The sequence below is a fragment of the Simochromis diagramma genome, unplaced genomic scaffold, assembly GCF_900408965.1.
Source record: "Simochromis diagramma unplaced genomic scaffold, fSimDia1.1 OVJJ01000044.1, whole genome shotgun sequence".
Lineage (NCBI taxonomy): Eukaryota > Metazoa > Chordata > Actinopteri > Cichliformes > Cichlidae > Simochromis > Simochromis diagramma.
The window spans coordinates 324,039-338,191 of NW_024386942.1; the positions used below are offsets into that span (position 1 = coordinate 324,039).

Here is a 14,153-nt window from a genome sequence, read left to right on the forward strand (position 1 = left end):
GTCAATGTCTGAAGCAATGTCCCTGGGGAGGGGAGGGTGGGGCGTGGGAGTCTGTCCGTCTCAAACCTGCAGTAGAAAGTGTTTAACTCGTTTGCCAGGTCTTTGTTTGCTTCAATAGTGGGTGGGGGGCGTCTGTAGCTGGTGATTTCCTGCAGGCCCCTCCACACTGACGCAGGGTCGTTGGCTGAGAGCCGTTCTTCCAGCTTCTGGGAGTAGATGCTTTTAGCTGCTTTGATCTCCTTGGTCAGTGTGTTCCTGGCTTGCTTGTACAGGGCCCTGTCACCACTTCTGTAGGCGTCCTCCTTGGCCTTACGAAGATGTTGAAGTTTAGGAGTGAACCATGGTTTATTGTTGTTGTATGTGCAAAAGGTCTTTGTTGGCACACACACATCTTCACAGAAACTGATGTATGATGTCACAGTGTCCGTGAGCTCATCTAGGTTCTCAGATGCAGCTTCAAAAACAGTCCAATCAGTGGAGTCAAAACAGTCCTCCAGTTCCTGCTTTGCTGCGTTAGTCCACTTCTTCACAGTTTTGACTACAGGCTTGGCATGTTTGAGTTTTTGCCTATAAACTGGAATAAGTTGGACCATGCAGTGATCAGAATGTCCCAAAGCTGCCCGGGGCACAGAGCGATAGGCATCTTTTAGAGTGGTGTAGCAGTGATCCAGTATGACGTTGTCCCTGGTGGGGCAGTCTATATGCTGTCTGTATTTAGGAAGTTCGTAGTTTAGGTTTGCTCTGTTAAAATCCCCAAGAATAATTGTAAAGGAATCCGGGAATTTCCTCTCCAGGGTAGTAATCTGGTCAGCCAGCTCGCACAGTGCGTTGTTCGCGTTGGCCTGAGGAGGGATGTAAACTCCGAACAGCATGAAGGAAGAAAACTCCCGCGGTGAATAAAAAGGTTTACAGTTGATGAAAAAACTTTCCAAGTGTGGGCTGCAGTGTTTCTGTAACACTGTTACATCAGTACACCAACCTTCATTAATGTAGAAGCAGACTCCACTTGTTTTCCCTCAGAGCTCTGTTTCACGGTCCGCCCGGTGAAGTTGGAAGCCCGGCAGATTTAATGTGGATCAGCCTGGATCCCTTACTGATGAAATCTGAATCAGCTGCTGACTTTCACTAAACTAAGGAGTCATATTTGGAATTACAAGTATTTTCCCCTAACTCAACAAATTCCAAGTCTCAGCATCTTCATGTCCCAAAGTGACATTAAAACACAACACTTTGGTTAGGAATGGAAAATAGTGGAGAAACGGAGATAACAAAAGTACATTTGAGCAGTAATTAAAGCAGGTATTGTGTTCGGTTGCTGAACTTTGACTTTCAGCTGTATATCACTTATAAACATAAAGAAAAATATTCATTTTACTTTGAAAAATGAAAAATATTCATTTTTCTTTGTCTAAAATAAATCCGTGCACTAAAACATCATTCCAACATAGTCACTTGCTCATTTCCTCCATCGTGTGTGTGCCTCTCTGTGACATAAGCTAAACATCTAGCTAGCTAGCTCATCATGTCTCAGTCTAAACTGTACACTCAAAAATAGAGGAAAGAGTGGGACTCAAACCCTGAATTTAAGGGCTGGTTGAAGCAGTTTATTGGAGATGATACACTTGCATACTGCCTGTATTGCAAGGCGGATTTCTATGCCAAACTAAGTGATGTGAAAAAACACATGCTAACACAAAAAAATACTCAAAAGGCAAAGCATTATAACAGTTCCACCCAAATGGCCTGTATTTGTATAGCGTTTTCCTAGTCCTTAAGGACCCCAAAGCGCTTTACACATTCAGTCATCCACCCATTCACATTCACACACTGGTGATGGCAGCTACATTGTAGCCACAGCCACCCTGGGGCGCACTGACAGAGGCGAGGCTGCCAGACACTGGCGCCACCGGGCTCTCTGACCACCACCAGTAGGCAATGGGTGAAGTGTCTTGCCCAAGGACACAACGACCAAGACTGTCCAAGCCGGGACTCAAACTGGCAAACTCCCAACTCTTGAGCCACGATCGCCCCATTGAAAATGAAACTGCAGTTTCTTACTAAAAAAAAAACAGACTCTTCAAAAAAGGCCGAAGCCACCATGGCATTAGCTATCGCTGAACACTGTTCCATGCTGGCATGTGATTATATTGGAGAGGCATGTAGAGCTGCTTTCTCAGACTCCACTGCTGCCACCCATTTCAAAATGCACAGGACAAAGTACACAGAAATGATTAATGGTGTTCTAGCACCATACTTTCTGAAAAAGTTGGTTGCAGATGTGGGTGATCAGCGTTTCAGCCTCCTCCTTCATGAGTCCACGGGTATAAGTGTTTCTAAGTATCTGGGGGTCGTCATAAGTTACTTTAGTGACACCAAGCAGACAATTGTGTCCACTTTTCTAGGGCTTGTTGAGTTGGAGGGAGGAGACCTATAGCTCGTGTTGTTGTGGGTTTCCTTGAGAAGTGTTGTCTTACAAAAGACAAACTCTTGGGGATAGGAACCGACAATGCATCTGTGATGACAGGGATTAACAATGGGGTCCATAAAGTGCTGAAGGAGGAGTATGGCCTCAAAGATCTTGTTCTTATTCACTGTGTATGCCACTCTCTGCAGCTTGCTGTAAGTCATGCTTTCAATGACACCATACCCCGTAGTGTGGAGTACTTGGTACAAGAGACTTATAAACGGTTTTCAGTGTCTCCAAAGCGCAGGGAGGCCTACAAGGCCATTTATGAGACTATCAACTGTGGGGAGAAACCTTTACAGATAACCAAGGTGTGTGCCACACGTTGGCTCTCCATTGAACCTGTGGTTTCACGCATTTTGGACCAGTGGGACGAGTTTAGGCTGCATTTTGCAGTCACCAAGTCCAGTGAACACTGCTACATGGCTGAAGTTTTATACTCCATGTACAATGACCCTCAAAATATCTTGTACATGACTTTTCTGAAGTCAGCGCTGGGAGAGGTACAGACCACCTTCAAGGCTTTTGAAGGAGAACATGTAGATCCTCTTCAACTACTTTACAGGTTGGTTAGCCTGATCAAGTCTGTGAGTAGCAGGGTGCTGAATCCACTGGCAAATGTTGATGTACTCAAAGAGCCAATAGAGGGATACATCAGATCCAAACCATACCTTGGTTACATTTTTGAGTTGAAAGCAGCTGAGTTGCACCTTGCGCCTGAGGATGAAAAAAATGTCAGAAAGCGGTGTGTAGCCTTTACCATATCCCTTACTAATGAGTTGAGGGTGAGACTGCCGGACAATATTGAAGCATTGCAGTACATGTCAGTTTTCAATGTGGAGGAAACTCTAAAGCACAACAAGAGCCCTGGAGAAATAGAAAAAAATGCCAAACTCCTTGGCTTCTCCCCTGAAATGATAGATAAGATTGCCCATCAATGGCGTACCATCCATCTTAGTAAATGGAATGAGACAAAAAACACAATGAACTTCTGGGGTGAGATTTGGAAGTACAGGGATGCAGCTGATATCAACCCATTTCAAGAACATGCAATGGCTGCTGTGTCTGTGTTGTCCTTGCCACACTCAAATGCTGAAGTTGAGCGAGTATTCAGCCAGATGAGTGTGGTAAAAAGCAAACTTAGAAATCGGATGTTCTTGCAGAGTCTTTTCCATCCTGTACATCCGATATGGACTGAAGCTGTCTGGTGAGGCTTGCTATGAGCACCAGCTGCCTGACAATGTTTTGCAGCTTTTTGGCACATCAGCTGTGTACTCATTTAAGTCAAATGCTACAGTTGCTGAACCTGCAGTAGAGAATCTTGACAAAAATGAGGATGACCCACTCTTTCTGTGAGCCGGCACAGCCTGGATGTCTGGAAAAACAAACAAACAAACCCAATCAGCCTGAATTAAGACCAGACTTTTTTCGCATTGCCACTGTTTATTTGTACTGTCTGTTTTTGGTCCATTTAGATTGCTAATGTAGTTTATTAACAACATTATGGTTAAAAATGTTCTTCTTTTACCTTTATTCTTGTGTGGTTAAAAAAAAAAGGGGGGGGGGGGGGGGGGGAAGCCAAAAAAAAAAAAAAAAAAAAAAAAAAAAAAAAAGTAACTCCGCCAGAGTGCCTATTTTTGGTCACTTTTGCCAGTCCCAAGCCCGGATAAAGGAGGAGGGTGGGAATCATGATATTAAAACAATAATTACTAAAAGAAATGTAACTTGTAGTTGTAAATATAAATGCCTAAATGCATTTAGGATGTTTTTCACTCACTTTATGTCTCGTCCATGGTGCTACTTCTCTCCTACAGCGTAGTTTACGAGCATGACCAATTATGCAAATTAGGCGATGACGTCATTTAGCGACTTCTAGCGACTTCTAGCACAGCCAATAGCGATCTTCCTTACTGAGGAGTTGGCAACACTGAGCACAACACCAGGGCCCTATTTCAGAAAGCGGGTTTAGAAAACTCAGAGTGAAAAACGATACTCAGGGTTGAGTAACCCCGAACTGTCCAACTCGGAATATTCGGTTTCAGAAAGGCTGATAACAATTAGTTCAGTCAACGCGGAGTTGCTTTAACCCCAAGTTAAGCGCGCGCACGAGGATACATAAAGCCCTGATTAGTGGAGCACAGATTAAGCGAGTCACCATGGAGAAGGAGGGAAAGAAGGCGCGGTCAATGTATTTTACAGCGCTTGAGGCTGAAATTCTGATGGCAGCATATGCCGATAACATGCAAATTTTGCAGAAAAAAAGTAACACAGCCTCAGCTGCAAAAGAAAGGGAGCATGCATGGCAAAACATAGCCGACAGAGTCAATGCGTGAGTGTTAATTTAAACATTGATCTAGGGATTTCCACCCATTTAACACGTTATTATATATTTTTTTATTTTTTTATTTCATACATTTTATTTTGTGATGTGATGTGAGCGCAGGTGCAACCCAACAGGCCCCAAACGTTCCTGGCAGCAAGTAAAAATGAAATATAAAAATATAGTCCAAACAGGTAAGGTGAAATTGTATTATGAGCCATAGTGCTTGGTCTGTTTGTAAATCAATTGCAGTTAGAGGCTACATTAATTTTCTTTCTGTAAGCACTTATTGAAATTATCTGAGCACATTACAAGTACATATTTGCTTACTCTGTATGCTCAAATGTGACCCGTTATAGCCAACAGAAAAAAAGCGGAGGCCCGAAAAACAGGTGGGGGTCCTCCACCACCACCACTCACAGAGGCTGAGCAGTTGGCTTCCACATTTGTGATAATGTTGGCAGCATCACATATGATCTTCACAGTGCAGAGAACACAAATTAGCATCCATTACTATAATGAAATAATTTGTTAGTTTGAAATGCTACAGGGAACTATGTACCTGTACATTAATGCTGTGGAAAGACTTCCTGTTCACATAGTCTCCTTCATTTACTGAAGGAGCAATGATTGGAATGTGAGTGCCATCTATACAGCCAATCACGCCTGGGAACCGTGAGAATAAATGTAAAATTTAAGTAGTAGTTCAAATATCACCACATCATGAATTAAGTTTCGTTCTAAGAGGAGCTCAGGGGGCAAAACAATCACATGGGTGCTGCTGTTTGACTGAGGAAGAATAAAGTAGTCGTGGTAAGCCAATCACATGACCACTTAATGACAAAGCAACAAGGTGATATCAGTTTCTAAATTGTGTTGATAGGCCACGTAAAACCAGTCATGATAAACAATATATACGCGGCGTTTTTTCCTCAATAGTTTCGTCACGTTTACTGTCTAAGGACAGCGCAGCAAGCACTCTCTGCTTATGAGAGAAAAAACAAAAACAAAAACAAAAAAACAGGGGAAGTTTTAGGAGAGAGCAAGAGAGACAGCAGAAAAAGAGGGAGAGCGAGTTTTGAGACGTGAGAGATTTGTGACGTTTAGCGTGTTTGGAGTGTGTAGTTAATGCGTTGGCTTGTGTAGTTAGTGTGTAGTGTTGTGGATAGTTTTGTGTTGTATGTCAGAACAATGAGGCGACTGCTGTCTCCAGGTAGAAACAGGAGTGATACACCTGCTGCTGTCAGACCTGCAGGTATCAGGATGTGATGTTTCCTTTATAGTGGACAGAAATTATTTTTTTGGAGTGGCACAAATAATTTGTGTGGCATCTTATTGAATGCAGAACAGCTGATTGTTCTGTAAATAGTTTGAAATGGTTATTTAAAAAATCAAGGTAAATGGCTGCAAATAACTTTGTTGTTTGCAAAACTTGTGCATAGGATTTTAAAATTTACATTTAAAGTTATGAAATATGATCATTAAACATGTTTGTTGTTCTTACAGTAAAAAATATATAACTTCTACTCTGATTTTATGTTTTTTGTCTGATTTTAGATCAATTGTGTTAATACAGTATGTAAAAATGGAAACATGACTGTAAATTCAGACACGTGAGGTTGTGCTGAAAAGGATGATGCCAAACAAGGCAAAGTAAATAGTTTTTAAAGGTAAATTGTGGAGGGAAAGTCAAAAGTAGTTAAAAATGGCCAATTACACCCTGGACCCAGAGGGTTAAACATTTTTTTAAAGTAACACAATAGTTACTTTTCAAGTAATTAATTACTTTTAGAATATTGTAACTCAGTTACTAACTCAGTTACTTTTTTGAACTAGTAACTATAACTAATTACTTGTTCAAAGTAACTTGCCCAACATTGCTAGTAAGATGAAAGTGATACATAGACTAGTGGACTGAATATTATAGGAGGACAGATGGTTGCATCATAGAGGAGAAAACAGAGTGCTGATGAGAGGTCTTTAATGAGTGATTGTTGAGTTTCTGATGTGTGTGAAGTTTTAACATTACAGGAGAAGAGACTCATTATGTGATAAGACAACAGGGTTATGCTGTATGTTGTGTGTGGCTGATTGGATGAATGCTTTGAGATTAATCTGGCTGATGATTTGTCTTTTGTTACAAAGTTGAGCCTGCCAATTAGGTTTGGTGTGATTTACTGTCCTGGGAGACGAGGAGCACATGTCATGATTTAACAAGGTCTTTATTTCTTTTCTTTTTTCCTTTTTATTTTGTTACTTTCATGGTGCACTGAAAGTTTTGTTTGATCATTTTTCTGTCATCTAAGCAGATCTGAACTTTGAATAGGAAGAACTACACAACATGTTGTTGCGAACCGTTGCAAAGTGAGTTTCTCCAAAATTAAAATGTGCTCAGGAGAAAGTCACTTATTGGGACAATTAGAAAGCGAGTCCCTGTCTAAAAGGATTCAACGAGGCAATCCAGTCTAAATTCTTTTTCTTTTTGAAATGTCGTCATTTTGCTGAGGGTGGAAATGAAATGCAGCGATAATTTCCGCTATCAGCAAAGAAAGAATCAATGAATGAATAATGACTGAAAAAAAAATGGGGAACTGACTGCCTGGTAAAAGCTGATAAAAGCTCACAAGACTTGACTGACTTAACACCACTATGCAAGGTTAACCACCACCCAGACATGACAAAAGGGTGGATGTGTCTCTGTGTTTGTCTATTGTTGCAGGAGCAGGAGGAGACCAGAGGAGGAAACTTGGGTCACATGACTATGTGAACTCTGCAAATTGAACCTTTTTAGTTGTAATTTTTCTGGGTGTTTTTTAATTTACCATGGATGTGTTATTCACTACATTGTGTTGCTCACAGAGGTCACTGTGAAAAAGTGTGTATACAGCTGCGCAGCGCTAACATTTACGTTACTTTTCTACAGCAGAGGGCTAATCATGTGATTTGATCATGTGATTTACAGCGTGACATAACTTCACGTTTTTCTACCACAGAATTACTGGGTTTGTGTGTGAAGAAAACTGGTTACAGGCTGTGTGTTGGTGATGAAGGTACACTGTGTTGTTGAAAAAATGTTGAAATTACAGGGGAGAAGTGAATACAGTGTGACACATACTGTGTTTGAAACCAGTGTTACTTCTTTTTACAGCAGAGTGTTAACTTTATGACCTTTTACAGCACCCCTGGAATCTGCATGACCGACGCCTGACCACCAGAATGAACCGTGTGTTTGGCTAATGTTTGTTTTCTTTGTTTTTTCTTTAATCCTTGTAAAGGATTCAGCAAAGACAGACACGTGACAATTGAACAGTTGTCCAGTGGTTACTGAATAGTTAATATGGAGCTCATTATCTGACCATTATTGAGTTTATAGTGATAAATGAGTCAGTGACAAAAAGGAAAGTCACTGATTATAATGTGGAATGAATGCTAAAACTTCCTCATTGTTTTTTTTTTTATTACTTTGATTTCACAGTTTATGATATGAATATGTTTTTACAGTTTTTATGAGGAGATGATTGTGGATGTGAAGGCTGATACAAAAATAAATATCTCTAATTATCTACAATCTGAACAGTGAATCCAGTTTTTATTCCTCCTTTAACTCCTCCCTCCTTCATCCTTGGTCTTCTTTGTCTTGTCGCCTCCTTAATAACATTTCAAAGCTTGTTGCCCAGAAATGTGGCCGTCAGTGTGAGGATGGGCGGATTGAGCTGAGTCAGCAGCTGAAGGTCAAAACAGGAAGTTATGTTGCTTCCTAACAGCTGACCAATCACAGGCCTCAAACTGAACAGACGCTCAGACTGGAACAACCTTCGTCTTCCTCTGAGATGCGATTATGGTTAAACCACCATAACACACCCACAACCTCCAATGTTGAACATTCTCGGCCCAGCTTTTAAAAATCCACCCGACAAAGCAGCAGCTTGGTGATCTGTGAATTCAAACAACTCATACGCTTGCTGAGCAGGTTACCTCAGAAGGAACCTTCCTCCTACTTTAATGTGTGCCTGTCTTTCAGGAACCTGTCTGCAGGTCAGGGACCCACACAGTCCACTAAGAGTTTCCCACAGGAATGAAACAATCTTTCTCCTGAAGGGTAAACACAAGCTTTAAGCATCACTTGACTAGCATGCAAGCAGAACATGTTTCTCTGACCCATCTCTCCCACAGTGGGTATCAAACCCAGATCAATCAGTCTGTAGCAGCATTAAAAAGGCCAAATGTCTGAAACATCTGAAGCTTCATTCAGTCACTGCTTCAGTACCTGATTCGGTGGCTCATAAGGAAGTGAATCATTGAATCATTGGTGGGGATTTTATGTGAGAGAGAGTGAACCAGTGTGAGAGATAATGAGACATGGAGTAAGTGTTCTGCCTGTTCATAAATAAACATAAAATATAATAACATTATATCTATTATGTTTATATTTTACAGGTTTATAAGTTATTATTCCCCCAGGTCAAAACCATCTATGAAAAATACATATAAGCTATGAAATATATTTAAATCTTCCTGCTCAAAGGTAAACCACACAGCACAAACACACTAATAAAAATAATGGATTGCATTTATATAGTGCATTTCAGGACCCCTCAAAGCGCTTTACAACACCACTATTCATTCACTCTCACATTCACACACTGGTGGAGGCAGCTACAGTTGTAGCCACAGCTGCCCTGGGGCAGACTGACAGAGGTAAGGCTGCCATATCGCGCCATCGGCCCCTCTGGCCAACACCAGTAGGTGAAGTGTCTTGCCCAAGGACACAACGACCAAGACTGTCCGAGCCGGGGCTCGAACCGGCAACCTTCTGATTACAAGACGAACACCCAACTCTAGAGCCACGATCACCCCTAACCTATTATATGACTGTTGTATAGGGCTTCATTTAATTATTTTTTCTATCTATTATGTTTTCAAATATTGTGAGGTCACAAGCAAAGGGAGAACACACCAGGGTAAATGAGACAGTGTACAGACTAAAATTATTAATCAAATAGACAATGTGATGTTTTTGTATTGTATATATGGTCAGAAAAGGTCAATTTCACCTGTAGGCAACTGCAACTGCCAAATAAAGACTTAATTCATTCACATGCCAATTTTCTTTTCTTTTTTTTAGAACTGACACGTGTCACAGTCTCAGCTCTAAAGAGTGGGCAGTCATGATAGATTCAAGCTGCTGTCCAAATTCTGTCCACCAGATGTCACTAAAGACGACTGTGTTAGAAAACCTCGAGTAATGAAGCCTTTTTTAAAATATAAGCTTCAGAAGGTTTCATGTGGACAAAGATATCAAAATGAGGGATGCTGTCAAACTTGAGTGTTACACAGCTGTTTATGTCTAACTGAATTTGGTTGAATCAGTTCAAGAGAAAAATAAATGGTAAATGGCCTGTGTTTGTATAGCGCTTTTCTAGTCCCTAAGGACCCCAAAGCGCTTTACACAACCAGTCATCCACCCATTCACACACACATTCACACACTGGTGATGGCAGCTACATTGTTGGCACAGCCGCCCTGGGGCGCACTGACAGAGGCGAGGCTGCTGGACACTGGCGCCACCGGGCCCTCTGACCACCACCAGTAGGCAATGGGTGAAGTGTCTTGTCCAAGGACACAACGACCGAGACTGTCCAAGCCGGGGCTCGAATTGGCAACCTGCTGATTACAAGGATACCTCCCAACTCTTGAGCCACGATCGAGAGTTGTAATGTTTCACAAGCTCAATCACAAAAGTAACACGGGTCCACCTCAACTTTGAGTCTTGTTTTAAGAAATACTAAAACTGGGTAAATATAATGAATCAACTTTACATGCATTTCCTTAATTTTTGGAGAAATGGGTGAAACACATTTAGAAAAAGCTTTTTCATATATATTTTTTTAATTTGGCAACAGTTTCACATCTGAATATGCAGGGAGTGCAGAATTATTAGGCAAATGAGTATTTTGTCCACATCATCCTCTTCATGCATGTTGTCTTACTCCAAGCTGTATAGGCTCGAAAGCCTACTACCAATTAAGCATATTAGGTGATGTGCATCTCTGTAATGAGAAGGGGTGTGGTCTAATGACATCAACACCCTATATCAGGTGTGCATAATTATTAGGCAACTTCCTTTCCTTTGGCAAAATGGGTCAAAAGAAGGACTTGACAGGCTCAGAAAAGTCAAAAATAGTGAGATATCTTGCAGAGGGATGCAGCAGTCTCAAAATTGCAAAGCTTCTGAAGCGTGATCATCGAACAATCAAGCGTTTCATTCAAAATAGTCAACAGGGTCGCAAGAAGCGTGTGGAAAAACCAAGGTGCAAAATAACTGCCCATGAACTGAGAAAAGTCAAGCGTGCAGCTGCCAAGATGCCACTTGCCACCAGTTTGGCCATATTTCAGAGCTGCAACATCACTGGAGTGCCCAAAAGCACAAGGTGTGCAATACTCAGAGACATGGCCAAGGTAAGAAAGGCTGAAAGACGACCACCACTGAACAAGACACACAAGCTGAAACGTCAAGACTGGGCCAAGAAATATCTCAAGACTGGTTTTTCTAAGGTTTTATGGACTGATGAAATGAGAGTGAGTCTTGATGGGCCAGATGGATGGGCCCGTGGCTGGATTGGTAAAGGGCAGAGAGCTCCAGTCCGACTCAGACGCCAGCAAGGTGGAGGTGGAGTACTGGTTTGGGCTGGTATCATCAAAAATGAGCTTGTGGGGCCTTTTCGGGTTGAGGATGGAGTCAAGCTCAACTCCCAGTCCTACTGCCAGTTTCTGGAAGACACCTTCTTCAAGCAGTGGTACAGGAAGAAGTCTGCATCCTTCAAGAAAAACATGATTTTCATGCAGGACAATGCTCCATCACACGCGTCCAAGTACTCCACAGCGTGGCTGGCAAGAAAGGGTATAAAAGAAGGAAAACTAATGACATGGCCACCTTGTTCACCTGATCTGAACCCCATTGAGAACCTGTGGTCCATCATCAAATGTGAGATTTACAAGGAGGGAAAACAGTACACCTCTCTGAACAGTGTCTGGGAGGCTGTGGTTGCTGCTGCACGCAATGTTGATGGTGAACAGATCAAAACACTGACAGAATCCATGGATGGCAGGCTTTTGAGTGTCCTTGCAAAGAAAGGTGGCTATATTGGTCGCTGATTTGTTTTTGTTTTGTTTTTGAATGTCAGAAATGTATATTTGTGAATGTGGAGATGTTATATTGGTTTCACTGGTAAAAATAAATAATTGAAATGGGTATATATTTGTTTTTTGTTAAGTTGCCTAATAATTATGCACAGTAATAGTCACCTGCACACACAGATATCCCCCTAAAATAGCTAAAACTAAAAACAAACTAAAAACTACTTCCAAAAACATTCAGCTTTGATATTAATGAGTTTTTTGGGTTCATTGAGAACATGGTTGTTGTTCAATAATAAAATTATTCCTCAAAAATACAACTTGCCTAATAATTCTGCACTCCCTGTAAGGTGCTGTTACAGATTAACTGCCTTAGTGCCAGTGTCAGTGGCATAAGACACCTGCCTGTATTCTTGTTCTGTACAACTTATTTTAATATTTTATTAAAAGCAGATTCAGCTAATCTGACAGATTAGCTTCAGAGTTCAGTGAGTCAGTCACAAACAATACATCACCCCTCAAACCAGTTTCTATTCAGCGTTACTGCTCTATTGTTCCATAGGGAGGATGTGTGGGGAGAGAAACATTGAGAACCATTCAACCTGACGTGGCAGCAGCAAAGGAAGACGACTGATTCTGGAATATCTCCAAGTTTAAGAACAAATCTACTGACAACAATTTCTGTAAATGTTTTAGTTAAGAGGGTTTCAGTGTAAATGATCACAGAGGCCTCCATTTATAAAATCAATAAATCAGTCTGGTCTCGTGTTTTGCTCTTAGACAAGCTTCAGTGAATTTAAGTGAGAATAGATAAATTCGTCTGGAAAACTGAACTAACACAAAAAACAGTTCTCTGTCTGCTGTATAATAAAGTACAACTTGCTGACTGATTACATGGAGAAAAAAATATATAAATATGACTCTTTTCCTGCAAAAAGGTTAGCTGGAAGAAGCCTTAAAATTCCCCATCCCACCACTGCTGGAGTTCTCAAGGTGGAAGTTCAACAACAAGTTCAAGTAAAGAGCAGCATCTCCATAACATCTGTTAAAGGCTTTTATGTTGAAAAACCATCCCTCCATTTTCTTGCACTTATCTAATTGAGGGTCTCAGAAGTTGAAGCCTATTAATAGGACTATCAACCACCGGAACCAATAACTAATCAATGAAACAGTGGAATAATTCTATTTGTTTTTAAACATTCATAAACAGTCAGCCAGGCTTTTCTTCCAAATACTTCCAGCATGCAGATCAGCTGTAAACTTGATACTCTTCTTCATCTTCTGATTGATCAACACTCTCCACAGTAACGTCACTCTTAACCAAACACACAGATCAAACTGATTGATCAGCCATCAGAGGAGTCGGATCAATGGAGCTGCTTCTGTTCCTGATGTCCCCTGTTTGATCCTGGACCTGAACTCTCCCTGCAGAGGAGACACAGGACAGTCAGACACTATTCTTCTGAATTTTGTATTGTGACACACACTCACTCTCACACACACATCAAACAAATAAACAAACAATCTAACCTTTGAGAAACAGCATTTTCGTTCTGAGAATTTGACAGCCATGCTTGACTTCACATCTGTATCTCCCACTGTCTTCATCTGTGGGCTCTTGCAGTGTCAGACTGAGGTCTCCAGTTTTTAGAGGGTCTTCATTCATTGATGTTCGGCCTCTGTAAACCTCGTCCTGTTTACCAGGCTGGTCAGAGCCGTTCTCATACACGTGGACCTTCCTGTATTCATGTTCACAGTATTCCCACTCTACTGTGGCATCTTCAGGCAGGTTTCCTGTGGTTTTGAAGGGCAGCTGGACAGGCTTCCCCCCCTCCTCCACCTCCACCACACAGTCTGAGAGGAAAACAAACAACATTACCTTTATAGACAGCAGCAGCAGGTGTTCAGAGTTGTAGATAAGGCTGAAGGACAGAAGCAGATCAGAGCAGAAGGTCAAAGCAGCTCTTTAAGCTTGTAGAGATGATCAGATTCTGATGGTGCTGTGATGTTTCTGTCCATGTGCTGCTTCACAACAAAGTTTGCTGTCATCCCTTATGTAGCAGGTTTATCAGAGAAACTCAGGAGAGTTTTCTCCAAGCACGACATCCCAGCGTACTTCAGACCCAGCAACACACTCAGACACAAACTGGTTCATCCCAAACACAAACTTAACAATGTGGTGTTTGCTGTACAGTGCAGCGAGGAATGCTCAGACCTCTACATTGGAGAGAC

The 14,153-nt window shown here is 41.5% G+C and overlaps 1 protein-coding gene across 1 annotated transcript; it reads right to left on the reverse strand.

Moving 5' to 3' along the window:
• Nucleotides 1-12,260: 12,260 nt before the first annotated feature.
• On the reverse strand, nucleotides 12,261-13,867 carry LOC120737284 (myelin-oligodendrocyte glycoprotein-like). The gene is made up of 2 exons (XM_040037903.1): nucleotides 13,452-13,867; nucleotides 12,261-13,346 (listed from the first exon to the last, which is right to left on the reverse strand). Exons 1-2 carry the CDS (start codon nucleotides 13,795-13,797, stop codon nucleotides 13,255-13,257), a joined length of 438 nt encoding a protein of 145 aa, XP_039893837.1. The 5' UTR covers nucleotides 13,798-13,867; the 3' UTR covers nucleotides 12,261-13,254.
• Between the last annotated feature and the right edge of the window lie 286 nt (nucleotides 13,868-14,153).